Genomic DNA, 14835 nt, shown 5'->3' with positions numbered 1-14835 from the left:
CCTGCAGCTTGTGCAATCATTTGCACCAGTGCAAAGGAAGAGCAAAGCGCTATCGATTTTTGGTAAAATTATCTGTTAGTGCAGCTCTACTGAAGTCAATGAAGTTACACCGGCAGAGAACTTGGCCACTGATTTAGTAGCATTTTGCACTAGTGTGACTACACAAAAGGAAGGGCAATGGAGAATGAGACCCAGTGAAACCTAATCAGAGTGGCAGAATTTTACTTGCACATTGCACAGATGTAAATAACAGAACACCAGTAAACAACTAGACTCAACCTTTCTTATTTGGTGGAGTTACACCTTTGCAAAGTGAGCGTGAAAGTGATTAAATAAAGCACAACCCAATGGAGAATATGGCTCAAGGCCTTTTAAGCAGAAGTGGAAAAAAGAGAGCACCAATGTTATTAAGAGAAAGAGAAAAAAAAACACAACTAAACATCTTGGAGGTAGCAGAACAATGAGAAACAGCTAGCACAGCTTTATAAAAAATAAATCCTGCCAGACAAATGTTGTTGCTTTATTTTTATTCTGATAGTTACAAAAGGAGTGGATGAAAGAAACCTGCTACATCGCCTTTTAAAAAAAAAATGTAGGACAGCATCTGATACTGTGGCTCATGAAACCTTAATTGAAAAATTAATTCAAAAAGACTTGGAAATGACCAGTACATGGTCCTGTGGATTGAAAACTGGCTACCAGACTATAAACGAAGGATAATGATAAATGACATTGGATGGAGCTGAGGGGGAGATCTTATTGAACATATTCATTAATGACCTATAACATGGAGCAAATAGCATACTAATGAAGTCTGCAGATCACATTAAAGGACAGATTGTGTCTGATGGACACTAGCCTGTCTGGAGATAAGTGTGGAACCTTAGGCATCACAAATCCCTCACCCAGTTCCCTTATGTGCTGGGCGAATGTTCATGCTGCACCATCCCTTGGTGCCATCTCCCTCCATCTGTGATAACTTTGAGGGGGATAAATATCCATAGACATGCTAAACGAGAACTGTGATTATGCACTGCCCAAGGACAGGGTGTGCAAGTGTGTCCTAGCTCCCACCCCACTTCTCCTGATAAATCTCTCTTCCCTCCCCTATGCCTGTGCACAGAGAAAAGGGACAATCTAGCCTTAAATTGCAAGTTACAAAAGCCAGCAAGTCCAAAAAAATATGCAAAATGCCTAGCCCGTAGCATAGGCAGAAAATACTATCTTGGTAATACATAAGCTGATGCATATGGGAAAAATTAGATTTGCTCTGCAACATCCCCTGAAGGTCAGCAAACTCTAGCTTCCTCACACCAACATAAGAAGTGAATTCCAGAGATGAGAGCCCCAACTGGGAATGCCTCAAATTCAAGTGTGGTCACTTAACAAGAGGATCCCAACTGACCTGGTGCATAAAGACAGTTGCTATCCAAAGTAAGACAGTGCAGGTCTTTATGATTAGAATCAGCACCTTCAACTGCACTGAAAACGAATGACTACTGCACTGCAGAACAGATCATAGTGATATGCTGTGCATGAGAAGCACCACTGAGTAAGCAGCTACACTCTCCACTAGCTGATGGTTCTGACTCGTCTTCAAAGGTTGTTGTTATACCAATAGAATAAAAACCAGCAGGATCTTATTAAGAGGGATAAGGCAAAGATGCCACATTTATTGTAAATATAATGATAAAGCAAAAGATAAAAGTAAACAATGTTGTTTGACTACTTACTTCTATCACTACTTATTTCTTATATATACACACACACACTTATATATATATATATATATATATATATATATATTCATTCATTTACACAAGTATTCATTTAAGTTCTGTATAGGTGTTATAGTTACCAGCCTAGAAGTTGCTCATGCCAAGTTACTGGCCAGGTATCTTGGTTATGAGGATGGAGCCAAGTCTGTGTCAGGTGCACCTGATGCTCCTGGAGGTTGGCAGCAGAACCAGAGACTCAAAGTCATCAGTCTTGAGAGTCCATTCTTATAGGAATTAATTCCTATGTTAGTCTATGGGAGCTGTTTCATCCTGCTGTTGCTGACTCAATCAGCAGATGGCACATTCCTGGACACATTCCTGGAAGGATGAGAAACTGTCCAAAGTTTGTGTTTCTCATCCTTCCAGGTGATGGGGTGGACCCCAGTTGTCTGGTCATCCACTGGACACATTCTTTGGCTGATGGATACTCCCTTTCTAGGCTGGCACCTCTCTAACCATTCATGTATATCAAGCATTCATCAGCATACATTTCATATCTTAACCATATTTTAATTTACTGTCTCCACCACTTTCGGGGTGTGTGCGAATTCATTTGAGACTTAAATCACAGAGGGTGGGGGTCTGTCCTAGGGGCCGTTGCTGTTACAATGAAGTGAAAGTCACTTAACGGCTTATAGTGTTTGTTTACATTGTATCAATTACTTCAAGAACAAAGTTAATTAAAAAGAAGAACAGGAGTACTTGTGGCACCTTAGAGACTAACAAATTTATTAGAGCATAAGCTTTCGTGGACTACAGCCCACTTCTTCGGATGCATATAGAATGGAACATATATTGAGGAGATATATATACACACATACAGAGAGCATAAACCGGTGGGAGTTGTCTTACCAACTCTGAGAGGCCAATTAATTAAGAGAAAAAAAACTTTTGAAGTGATAATCAAGCTAGCCGAGTACAGACAGTTTGATAAGAAGTGTGAGAGTACTTACAAGGGGAGATAGAGTCAATGTTTGTAATGGCTCAGCCATTCCCAGTCCTTATTCAAACCGGAGTTGATTGTGTCTAGTTTGCATATTTCACCTATGAGAAAAAATTACTTCTTGTGTTTTTAGCCAGTGGGGTAGCTCAGTTTACTACATGGGAAGTACACAGAGAACTTGCTGTACCCAACAGACCAGTTTGATTCCTGGCACTAGTTTGGAATTGAAGCTGTGGAGTAAGTGGCTTTCCACATTTCAGGAAATCAGACAAAAGAGCTAATTATTAAGAGCAGCTGCCTCGTCAGAGGGAGCCCTAAAGGTGAAGTTTCAAGTGACTGAGCACTGATTAACTTATTTGAGTAAATGCTGGATAACAGTTGTCCACAGTAAGGGATTTTGTGAAGAAGAATTCCCAGCTTGATAATATCATGAACAGCCTAGGAAAGCAGGGGAATGAAGCAGGAGAAACTGGAGGAAGCTGAAGTTAAGAACTGTACACTGCATGGTTCAATTTGCTAGTAATTCCTTTTATTCACTGCTATAATCATCCTGACATGCAAAGCTGTTCCAAATTTACTGATAGCTTTTCTGTTGACATCTAGTCCTCAAAGTATTTTTTTACTAAAATAGCTAATTATTCATAGCCTTAAACCAGGAAATATAACAATGTCAGGAAATCGTCTGTTAAAGTCACAGAAAAAGGCCTTTCGGGATTCATTCATCTGTTTTGTATGCTGAAGAAAACACTCATTTGTAAAACAATTAAATCATCATTTCAAATCTGTGCACAATTTTAGCATCTTTGAATGCAGATTGAAAATTCATACAATCCAATAAATGTGCTAAAGCAGGACGCAGTACCGAAATCCCTTCACATCCACTCGTGTAATGTCCTATCTATCTTGCTTGGGACAGCTACTGTCTCTACTGGCTATATAAAAGTACAATGCACACACTATGCATTCTATGCAAATGTTAAATGAATACTTATAATAGAAGTTTCCAAACAAGTAAGAACTACTCTGGATTTACAGAAAGCACAAAATGTTCTACTAGTACGCCATTACATTTTGATAAAGAAATCAAAGCAAAATTCAGTTATATCCATGAAGTCTGAACTCATGCCTGATGCAAAATAGGACACCTCATTTAATCTTTATGGGTTAATCTCTGGATTGAGATTATTCTCATCAATTCTCTTTCCACTCCAAACATAGCACACACAGTTCATGATGCAGAGCCCTTGCAGGCCTACATGTGTGCTTCGGCGAACAAGACAAGGAAGTAGAAGCAACATACTAATGAGAGAGTTTAAATTTTGGCTGTGGATTTCTGGGTTCTCTTGCTGATTTTACATCCTTTCTTTAAATGAATTTCATTTTTATGGCATAAAAATATAGATGGGGGAGCCTTGGAACCATATTTCTCATATCATGAAGACTAAAGGTGTGTGGGAAATGGTTTTCCTGTTCCACAAAAGTTTTTGTGATTTCAAAAACTCTTACCCTAAATCAGGGCAAGAAGTCAAAATCTCCAATTTTCAAAATGATAATTCAAAAACATTTCAGCTCAGATCAATCAAAATGTTTTGTTTAGATCATTTAAAAAAGTTTTGATTTCATTGACTTTTTAGAATAAATTGAACTGAAAAGTCATTTAGAATGGAAAAATTAAACTGAGTATGTAGAAACAGAACACAGACAATTTCAAAACATTTTTTCAATAAAATTTTAAAATCAGGAGATTTGTCAAAGCCAACCCTTTCCCATGAACAGTTCTGGTTTCTAAAAACTGGCATTTTCTAACAAAAAAAAAAGTGTCAGAAAATTTCCAACCAGTTCTAATGAAGACTGTAGGAACACCTGCTTGCAAAGGCAAAACTGTAAGGATTTTAACAGAAACCTCAGTGCATGTGCATTTATCCAATTTGCAGAGGCACACTGTATTTTCAGTGCAAAAATATGGGCTTTTTGAGACATGATAGGTGCCCAGACTTTTGTTGCAAATTCACCTGTTCTATCCACTTTTAAGAATTTGGCCCTTAGGTCATGTATATGGAGCAAATATTTTTAGCAGAGAGTTACAAAGTACTGCCTGACTGCCAAGACCTCCTAACACTAGTAGCACGAATTCACTTCTAGAATACTCTGATCCACCTTTTAGCTAGTATGTCTAATCACCACATAATCATATCCCTTAGAGATCTGAACTGCGGACCCAGCAGAGAACAGCAGCAAGATGCCAGTCCCCTCTTCTCCCTGACAGTATGAAAGACAATCATCAGAGCCTCCTGCACCTAGGTCTTCCTCTTAATCCTGCACAAAACAGTATATGGTGTCCACATCAGCACATGACCAAGCTGAGCACATACAGATTCCACATCATTGTTTCAGAATGGAATCATTCAGAAGCAAAGAATCTGCTGAGATGCAGGAACTGGTATTACTACTTAGAGTGTAAGATCTTTGGGACAGGGACTTTTTGTTCTGTTTGTACAGAACCTACTACAATGGGATCCTGGTCCATGACTGGGGTTCCTAAGCACAGTAATAAAGAATAATTATAATTGATTTGGCTGAACAGTTCCTTTTGTAGCTCAATCAAATGGCCCCCAGTTTTTTGAGCAGCCAAGACACCTTTGGGGCAAAGAATGCTATAAGCATTCTGTGAGTAGAACATGTTGCTGATGGGTTGATACAATGACTGAAAGTAATGAAATAAAAACATACATGTTGGGCCAGATCATGAGTTGGTGCACATCAATGTAGACGCCTCAACTTGAATGGAGTAACATTGTCAAACACCAGCTCAGGAGCTTTCAAATGGACATGGAAATTGCTTAAAAAAATTAACTGGAAACTGACTGGGAGCCAGTGGAGAGATTTGAGCACTGGCATTGTGTGTTTGCAGCAGCCTGAGCTATGGAGAAGGTGGGCAGCTATATTCTATACCAGCTGGTACCTGTGCATTGTCTTCACATTCGTCTTCATATACAGTGAGTTACAGTAATCCAGCCAATATGTGACAAATTGCATGGATCACTATGGCCAGGTCCTTGTCTAGATGGAAGGGGACAAAGTTTCCTGACAAGCTAGTCACCCAAGCTGAGCGAGGAGTCAGACTGAACCCCCTTCTCACCTCCAAAAAGTAATATGCAACTTCACCTTCCTTAAATAATACTAATGAAGATCTAAACAATATACTAAGTATATGGTAAATATCTCTGGCTTTTCTGATAAAAACAGACAATTCCTAGCGTTATCTTCCTAACAGCTATTACTTATTAGTAATTGTTCAAACAACAGAACAAACAAGAAGGTGATATTTTGTGGCTGAAAGGGAATTTCAATGTTACAAATAGGAAATTCAGTTTATATAAGAGCAAACAAGCCTGAAATTGAAGTCATTCTATTAGCAATTTGCACCTACAATAGTTTCTATATGTAAAGACAATGTATCAGGCCTTCTTTAAAGTACAATACAAAGGACCCTATATTTGAATAGTAATACAGTTTTCTCAACCAATTATCTCACAGCTGAAGTAACAACTTGTTTATAAATATGTCAATTCAGCTTTTCTTTCTGCTGAACTACTTTGAATAGAAAATATCATTCCCAGAGCAAATGCATAGCATTTTAATCAGTACTCTCCAATTCTTCCTCGGGGGGGGGGAGGGATTATAATTTTTTTAAACTATTTATACAGAGATTCTTTAACAACTTTTTAAATATGATATTTCACACTATATTTTTTCTTAACTTTCCTGCTACTTTGTTAAAAATGAGTCCAAGTACTTCAGTAGAAATAAGAGCTAAAAATCTACTTTCAAATGCACATTCTATGCTGCGCGGGGTGCCAAATTGGCCAATAGTTTGAGTGGCTGAAATGGTTATGTATCTGAATGGACACAAAGATATATAGGTCATCACATTTGATACCATTGTTATGCTTTTAAGATATCAGTAACCTAAATATAGAAGTCATCAAATACTCAAATCAGATGCTTTCGAAGGCTATAAAATACATACTCAAAATTCATTCATGAATGAATGAATGACAGAGAGAAGTTGCCTCTGGCACCAGAACTGGGGTCCACAGTATTTGATGTCAGGGATTTGCCATTAAGCTAAAAATGCCATTGTACTAAGATCAGTGGAGGCAGAAGTATAAATAATCCACGGTTATTTATAGATGAAAAGTCATTGTTTTGAAAGGGCTGAAGGTTAAGAAATTCCATTATCTTTAATATGTAGCAAAGATTTTCTTCCTTAAATAGTTGCTCGTGGGGCTCATTCCCAAACTCAGCTAGAGAGAAGAAAAGACTCACTTCCTAAAAATGAAACAAGGAAATGAGTTTCTGAGGAGGAGACTGGAGGGGGAATTGATTTTCCCTTCATGGAGCTGGCAAAATAAGAGCAACACATAAAACCCCAAAATGGAGAGGTTATACCTATTAGCTTTAGTGACATGTCTATGGCCTCTAGAACCATAAGCCATAACAAGCAAGCAGATCCTATTGAAAAAAAAGGGGCACAAAAGCCAAACCAGTATGGCATACTTCAAACATATCTGCATGTTTCTGGGAGCTAGTACCAAACTGTCCTACTTTAACAGAGCCCACAGCATGCGTCTTGGAGTACCTGCTCAGCATGGACTCAATCCCGCACGGTGCAGAACCCTATGGCCTGATCCAGCAAAACACTTAAGCCTGTGCTTAACTTTAAGTATGAATGGTCCCTTGGAAGTCAATTATAGTCAACAGGAACTACTTGCGTGCTGAAAATCGAACTCAGGCCCATATGCTTTGTTGAATTATGCCGGCGAGCTCAGAGCCCTAATGAGAGAGAATGGGGGAAGGGAGTGCTCTCGCTGGATTTAGGCTCCTGGTTCGAAGAGTCATTAGGCTGTCCATCAGTACTATCACACGCACAACAGAAAGATGTCATGATTGTTTTAAATCAGAAATCAAGCTTGAGTCTTTTTCTTTCACTTTTCTCATCAGCAACAGGCGCAGTGTTTTGAAAACACAAAAGGGGAGATGCCTTGTTAAAATCAAAGAAGTGCGTACAGGAGATGATGTAATAGCTGCTGAAAGAAAAAATTAAAGTGAATTCAAGTTCCAGGGGAGTCATGAGAGTCCAAAAAAAGGGGAAATGTGTAAAGAAACAAAGCTCTCATTCTATTCCCGGAAATTCTCAGCTAGAGTCTTGGTACAGCCCTTCAAGTACTCAGATAAGAATTTACCACACAGAAGATCCCTGCAGAGATACTAATGTAAACATGTAATCTGTAGAAGAGTCACCACTAAGTGACTAGGATTCAATGACAATCACTCAGGCAGAGTGATGAGCATCACAATCTGAAGGCCTTGCACCGTCGTGTAACACTGGTATGTTGTAAAGATTTTCAGTCAAATTTAGCCTTGGAGTAAACAGGTATAATTCCACAGCAAACAATGCACTTTCACCTGCATATACCAGGGTTGAATCTGGTGCTCTCTCTCAACTGATTTTGCCAAAAACAAAAAAACGGATAGTAAACACTCTCCACAATTTCTATTGTTGTCTAAAACTAAGATACTGAGTTAGAAAACCTGCAGAGTTAAGAATCCATATGCATCCCTGGTGTAATTCCAATGATTTGCATCAGGAATTAATTGGGCCCCAAATACTTAGTTTGCTAAAGAAATTTAAGCAAAAAGTAGAATACACCCTACCCCAATATAATGCGACCCGATATAACACAAATTCTAATATAACGCAGTAAAGCAGCGCTCCAGGGGGGCGGGGCTGCGCACTCCGGTGGATCAAAGCAAGTTCGATATAACGCGGTTTTACCTATAACGTGGCAAGATTTTTTGGCTCCCGAGGACAGAGTTATATCGGGGTAAAGGTGTACTCTGCTTGCATATTAGGGGTATAATTCTGCAGTTAACTGGCTGAGATGAGCCAAAATAGCTGATACAACACAAGAGGAAAACTTGTTAAAAGTGCAAGTTTGAAAGAGTAACTATGTCACACAAGATGCTTTAAAAGAGACAGGAAGGAATGAGCTAGATGGGAAAGGCAGCATCACTTCTGCTAAACATTGTCCAACACATAGCCTCCTTAAAATACTGATACTTAACAGCCATATTCCCACAGACCCTAAATGCCTATTTACTAATAGACAACTGGAATCCTATTATTTTGCCCCATAGACATACACAGGTATGGCAATCTTAATTTTAAGAGTATTTCATGGCACTATAATATAGTTGTTGACAATTAACAGGTCCTAATAACCCTTAAAATCTCAGACTAGTGCTGCCTGGAGATGTACTGTAATGCTTTTCCAACTGTTCTTTATGGGACAGTTTTTGTTTTGTTTTGTTTTTGAGAGGTTAGAACAGAGCCTAGTTACCACAGTGATGCATACTGTGCATTAGATGGATATTGCAAGAAAAATGCTACAACTGCAGTAAAACGTGATTTAAGCAACTACCTAAGGGACTAGAAAGAATATTTTGTGAGACAATAAACACCATATAAATGCCTTAGTTAGACCAAACAGCATCTCTGCTTCTATCCTTAACTCCTCCCAGCCCAATTTCCTCATTGCATGGGATGTGGGAAGGATTAGCATGCTCCTTACTTTCATATGTATATCTTGGGATGAAAAAAATGTCACTTAATCACACTTTTCCTGCACAGGGGGATTATTGCATCATTTTATAGCAATCTATTACAAACTGCTTCCTTCTGCGTTGAACAACAGAGCAGGGCATATTGGCTGGTCATGTCTAAGGAAAATCAGGCAATGAATAAACTTTAATGACAATTCTACTCATGAACGCACAGATCATGAGGGTGATGCAGACGTTTCCCTGCTGTACAATGAGACCTTGTTACCAGTAGGTTTGAGATCTCTCAGAAGGCTAGCGTTCCCTAGGACAACATCCTCTAACATTTGGCATCACAGCTCTAACTTGGCCATTTCCCCCAGGAGCAAAAGTTTTCTTTGTGCAACAGCAAGGCAGTGTGCCTCTCCAAACCTACCTCACAGCCAAGTTTTACACTTCTGATGAAAGAAACCCATTTAGTATGCTTGCGAACCACTGCAAACTACAAACATGCAGGCTCTCAGGGAGGCATGATGCAGACAGAGCGGGATTCTTATAAAACTGCGCTCAACTGGTAGAGCCAGTGTGACACATTGACACTATGAGATTATAAAAACAACAAACTTGTTAGCCAAAAAAAGGCTAGTAACTAACGATCATGAAACTTTAAATAGAGCAATTAGGAAAGCTATAGGGCCTGATTCTTCATCCACGTAAACCAGTGTAAATAACATCAATGAAATCTGTAGAGTACCACAAGCGTAAATGAAGAGAGAATCAGGACCTTATTCTTCAAATTACTGATATTGAAAGGCCAGATCCTCAGTTGCTGTAAATGGAACCAATGTAGTCAACGGAACTACATGATTGATCCCAGTTGAAGACCCCATAATCTGAAAACTTTCAAAAAATACTGCTCAGATACTCTAAGAAAAGGGCCCAACAAATTTACATTTTTTGTTTGTTTCATACAACACATCTACCCAGATTTGTATTTTTACCCATGATTTTTCCAACTATCATACACAGTTCTAGCATATACATTAGCTGTCTCTTACAGCTGAACTCTAATATGTGCCCAGTGTTTTTTCAAGTATTCTGCACCAATTATAGGAAAAATGGAAACACAGAACCAAATGCCCAGCCATATGGGCTTTAGTGAAGACAACACTGATGTAAAATCGAGAGGCACATCAAACTTCACTTAAATTCTCCAACATGGCAATGTATCTATGCACATTTTCTGACTTTGAGCTCAAACATTACTAATCTAGCTATAATCTCATCACTGTAACTGAAAGTGATTAGTAAATACCAGATATTTTTGCCAAATTTATGTGTGTTGTGTTGGTTTGACTTGGTTGGTGTTTTTTTTTTTTTCCCCACAAGATTGCTTTCCTGGTTGATTTTTTCAGTTGCAATGAAATAATCTAGTTACATATCCCACAGCTGGACAGAATTGAAATATGTGAAAGTATTTGCTTTATGGGAGATTTTGCACCAAGCATTCTATTGTAATATAAAAGGCATAGACATAGCAGTATTTAACCCCTAGAAAACTAGCCATGAGTCTATATAGACACTTGTAAAGTAGGGATTAGCTAACTTTAATCATTTGGGTAATATCATAATGGGATGCTGTACTAGGAAGGCCCAGAGTCTGTGACTAATGGAAGAACTGAGGGGTGGGGGGTGTCACTGAGCCCCTCCCCACCTTTTTTCAAAAAAAAACGGAATCAGCTTCATTCTCCCAACTGACTTTCCAACTGCAAGCTGCTGACCCAGACACTGGGTTCCATACCTCTCCATGAGGCCAGGAATTAGAAGAGTAAAGGCAGCATATGGGGCCTGGGAATGGGGACTTTTTGGCATAGAACCCAGAGCGGCTTCACGCCTGGAAATAGGATGACTGCTGAGAACAAGTAGTAGTGAGTCTGGCCATCGTTTCATCCACTCAGTAGGAGCCTCTTGAAATAGCCACAGTGGGTCCTAACAGAAGTCTAGAGAGATGGGGGAAGAAAGAGGAGAGATCTGTGCTGGAATACAGTGCAGGCCACTTCTTGGGGACCCAAAAACCAGTATAGTCATCCTGAAATACTACAGTGATAAGCATACTATAAATGCTTAGACCAGAGGTGGACAAACTACGACCCGCGGACCACATCCGGCCCGTGGGCCCCTCCTGCCCGGCCTCTGAGCTCCTGGCCCGGGAGGCTAGCCCCCAGCTGTTCCCTGCTATTCCTCCTCCCCCGCAGCCTCAGCTCGCTCTGCCACCGGCGCAATGCTCTGGGCAGCGGGGCTGCAAGCTTCTGGGGCAGCACAGCTGCAGAGGCTGGCCTGACCGGTGCTCTGTGCTGCGTGGTGGCAACGGCGTGGCTGGCTCCAGCCAGGCAGCGTGGCTGGAGCGCCGCCAGCCACCGGTGCTCCAGGCAGGGTGGTAAGGTGGCAGGGAGCGGGGGGGGGGTTGGATAGAGAGCAGGGGAGTTTGGGGGGGGGTGGTCAGGGGGTGGGGGTGTGGATAGGGGTTAGGGCGGTCAGAGGGCGGGAAACAGGGGGGTTGAATAGGGGCAGAGGTCTTGAGGGGGACAGTCAGGGGGACAGGGAGAAGGGTTGGTATGATGGGGCAGGGGTCTCCGGGGGGCAGTCAGGAAGGAGGGGGGATTGGATGGGGCGGCGGGGGGCAGTCAGGGGCAGAGGTTCCCGGGGCAGTCAGGGGACAGAGAGAAGGGGTGGTTGGATGGGGCAGGGGTCCCGGGGGGCCATCAGGAATGAGAGGAGGGGTTGGATGGGACAGTGGGGGGCAGTCAGGGGACAGGGAGTGGGGGGGGCAGATGGGGCAGGGGTCCTGGGGGGTGGAGTGGATAGGGTGTGGGGGCTGGGCCATGACCCCCTCCCCTAACCGGCCCTCCATACAATTTCCTAAACCCGATGAGGCATTCAGGCCAAAAAGTTTGCCCGCCCCTGGCCCAGACAGATGATAAACTCAGTTCATCTCTTCAGAAACATACTTCCCTTCCTTCAGGGTCTAAGAGTTAAATGCTTCACTTACATGGCACAAGGGAAACAATACTGGTTTTAGCAAGCTATTCCAAAGAACTTACATGTCTTTTTAAGTGTCAGGCATGAATATGCCACAACACAAGGAAAGCTCTAAGGTACGCCATTTTCTGAAAGCAGTAAATAGTAAAACTGTCTTCACTTCAAAGTAAGAAGCATACCTCCCACTTGGATGTAATGCTAAAAGCTTGCCAAGGCCAGCATTCTGAAAAAATCACGGTACTGCAACTGATTATTCAGAGTCTGTAAATTAATGCAACACATTCTCACCCCACCCACTCAAGCCAAATGACTTGCATTTCACGGTATCATTTGTAGCAGCTAACACACATTGCATGGTTCTCCAGCCTGCCAGTGCTACCCATTAATCCAGCTCAATGGCAAAAGGTCTCACTGATTTTCTCCTTGCCTGGTTCTTAAATCTTTACAGACGGCAACTAAAAAAAAATATGGCTATGAAGAGTCCTTATTCCTTGGACCTACGGACTGAAACAGCCTCCTACGTGCATAAATGTTACAGAAAAATAAAAACAACTTGATTCATAACTTAAATCAACAGGGCAACACTTAAAGGCAACCCTTCCAGGCAGCCATGGAACAGAGAAGCAATATGCTGTACAGTGTCGGGTAGCAAGCAGAAGTTCATCTCTGTCTGGTGACACCTTTTATGGGTGGCATTTCTTCAAGTCAAACATTGACCGATAGTAGCCTTCTAAACAAGAGTATGTTGCCATTGGCTGGCAGGTGCCACATCACTGCCCAGGAAAGTGGGACTATCCTCAATATGAAAGTCAGGGCCAGGTATAATTCTGGTGCCCTTGCGATGACTATTTCAAGTTGCGCCACCTCAACCATTTAAAATTTGCTTCTGATATTGTCCACGTTGCTGTGCGCATAAGAAGCTACGTTAAAGGAACATTATTTAGATGGCAAAGTCAAACCCTTCAATGTTGTTGTTTTTTTTAGAGAAAGAGACCAGTTACTTGGTGCTGGTGTACTTGGTCACAGCCTTGGTGCCCTCCGACATGGCGTGTTTGGCCAGCGCCCCGGGCAGCAGCAGGCGCACGGCGGTCTGGATCTCTTGGGAGGTGATGGTGGAGCGCTTGTTATAATGCGTCAAGCGAGATGCCTCCCCAGCAATGCACTCGAAGATGTCATTGACGAAGGAGTTCATGATGCCCATGGCTTTAGAAGAGATGCCGGTGTCGGGGTGAACCTGCTTCAGCACCTGGTAGACATAAATGGAGTAACTCTCCTTCCTGCTCTTGCGGCGCTTCTTCTGGGTCTTGGTCACCGCTTTCTTAGAGCCCTTCTTGGGAGCAGGAACAGACTTGGCTAGATCAGGCATGCTGACTTCGAAGCAGCTCACTTGATAAAACACCAATAGAACAAGCTGAATGTTAGGGAATGCCAGCATTTAGGCTGCTCACGGAACCTTAATTTAGCCCCCTTCTGCATGTACATTATGATAGAGCCTTTCATGACACAATCACGCATACTATACATTCAGGGGACCCCTGCCTCCTTCAGTGCACAGGAAGGACAACGAATCAGGGCTCTGTAGTGAATGAGGCTGCATTTCTCTACAAGTTAGAAGATGTGTAGAGAACAAGGCAAGCGACTGCAGGAAGAGAAAGGATACTTTTGTTGTTAAGGCAGATCAATGTTACACAGGAAAATTCAGTTTGATCCCTGCCTGTGTCACAGTCGTCATATGTAGCACTGTGCAAGCCACCGAAACCACAATTCTGAAAGTGGCCAGCAACTGCACCTCTTGGGGCCCAACTTGACCACCTGGGAACTCATCTGCAGCAGTACTGAGTACTCACAGCCACAACTGACGTCAATGAGAGCTATGGCGGCTCAGCTCCACTGGCAGAAAGGCAGTGTGGTATAGGGGAAGGAGAACAGTGCTGAGAGCCAGAAAGTCCTGACTTCTAATTCTGGCTCTGCCACCAATCCACTGTGAGGCCTCAGGCAAGTCTCTTCGTCTTAGTTTCCTGATCGGTAGAATGGTGATTATACTTTTATCATCTTGATGTGGTGACAAGGTTTGTGAGGCACTCAGGTACTGTGGCAAGCCTTAGAAAAGACCGTGACGGGAATGAATAATTCTATATTTATTGCAGGCTTTGAATGGTGTGCAACAAAGAGAGGGTGTTTGCTATGGGGCTCCTGCAGTGTCTGCTGCTACTGCTTTGGCAGTGGGATGGACACAGCCTGAGATTAGAATGTTCACCATCCGTTATTTTACCATGCTGCCACAATGTCTCTGAGGAACACAAGTGAAACAGAGATTTTCAAAAGATTACAGCTCAGCTACACCTGAATGAAATTTCATACGACAAAGAAAATTTAAAAAAAAGAAAAAGACACTTCTGTAGCCCAAGAGCTTTCTCCCTGCCAAATTTCAAAGGCCTACTGCAAACAATGGTACTGTAAGAGTATCTCAAA

At 41.8% G+C, this 14835-nt stretch overlaps 2 protein-coding genes across 3 annotated transcripts in view; both read right to left on the bottom strand.

The window, feature by feature from the left end:
* The window catches only part of XYLT1 (xylosyltransferase 1), a 321898-nt gene that overhangs the window by 265353 nt on the left and 41710 nt on the right, over window positions 1–14835 (bottom strand). The window lies entirely within an intron of this gene.
* Window positions 13361–14359, bottom strand: LOC128844524 (histone H2B 5-like). Of its 2 annotated transcripts, XM_054042321.1 has the most exons (2): window positions 14346–14359; window positions 13361–13730 (listed from the first exon to the last, which is right to left on the bottom strand). In XM_054042321.1, the coding sequence occupies exon 2, from the start codon at window positions 13727–13729 to the stop codon at window positions 13361–13363; it is 369 nt and encodes a 122-aa protein (XP_053898296.1). In that variant the 5' UTR covers window position 13730; window positions 14346–14359. The 2 variants fall into 2 exon arrangements, with proteins under 2 accessions (XP_053898296.1, XP_053898295.1); XM_054042320.1 differs by lacking the exon at window positions 14346–14359 and having other exon boundaries at window positions 13361–13798.

This window comes from Malaclemys terrapin, chromosome 10 (assembly GCF_027887155.1).
Source record: "Malaclemys terrapin pileata isolate rMalTer1 chromosome 10, rMalTer1.hap1, whole genome shotgun sequence".
NCBI classification, from domain to species: Eukaryota; Metazoa; Chordata; order Testudines; family Emydidae; genus Malaclemys; species Malaclemys terrapin.
The sequence above is the reverse complement of the archived record's forward strand: the minus strand, read 5'-3'. Positions and strand labels throughout refer to the sequence as shown.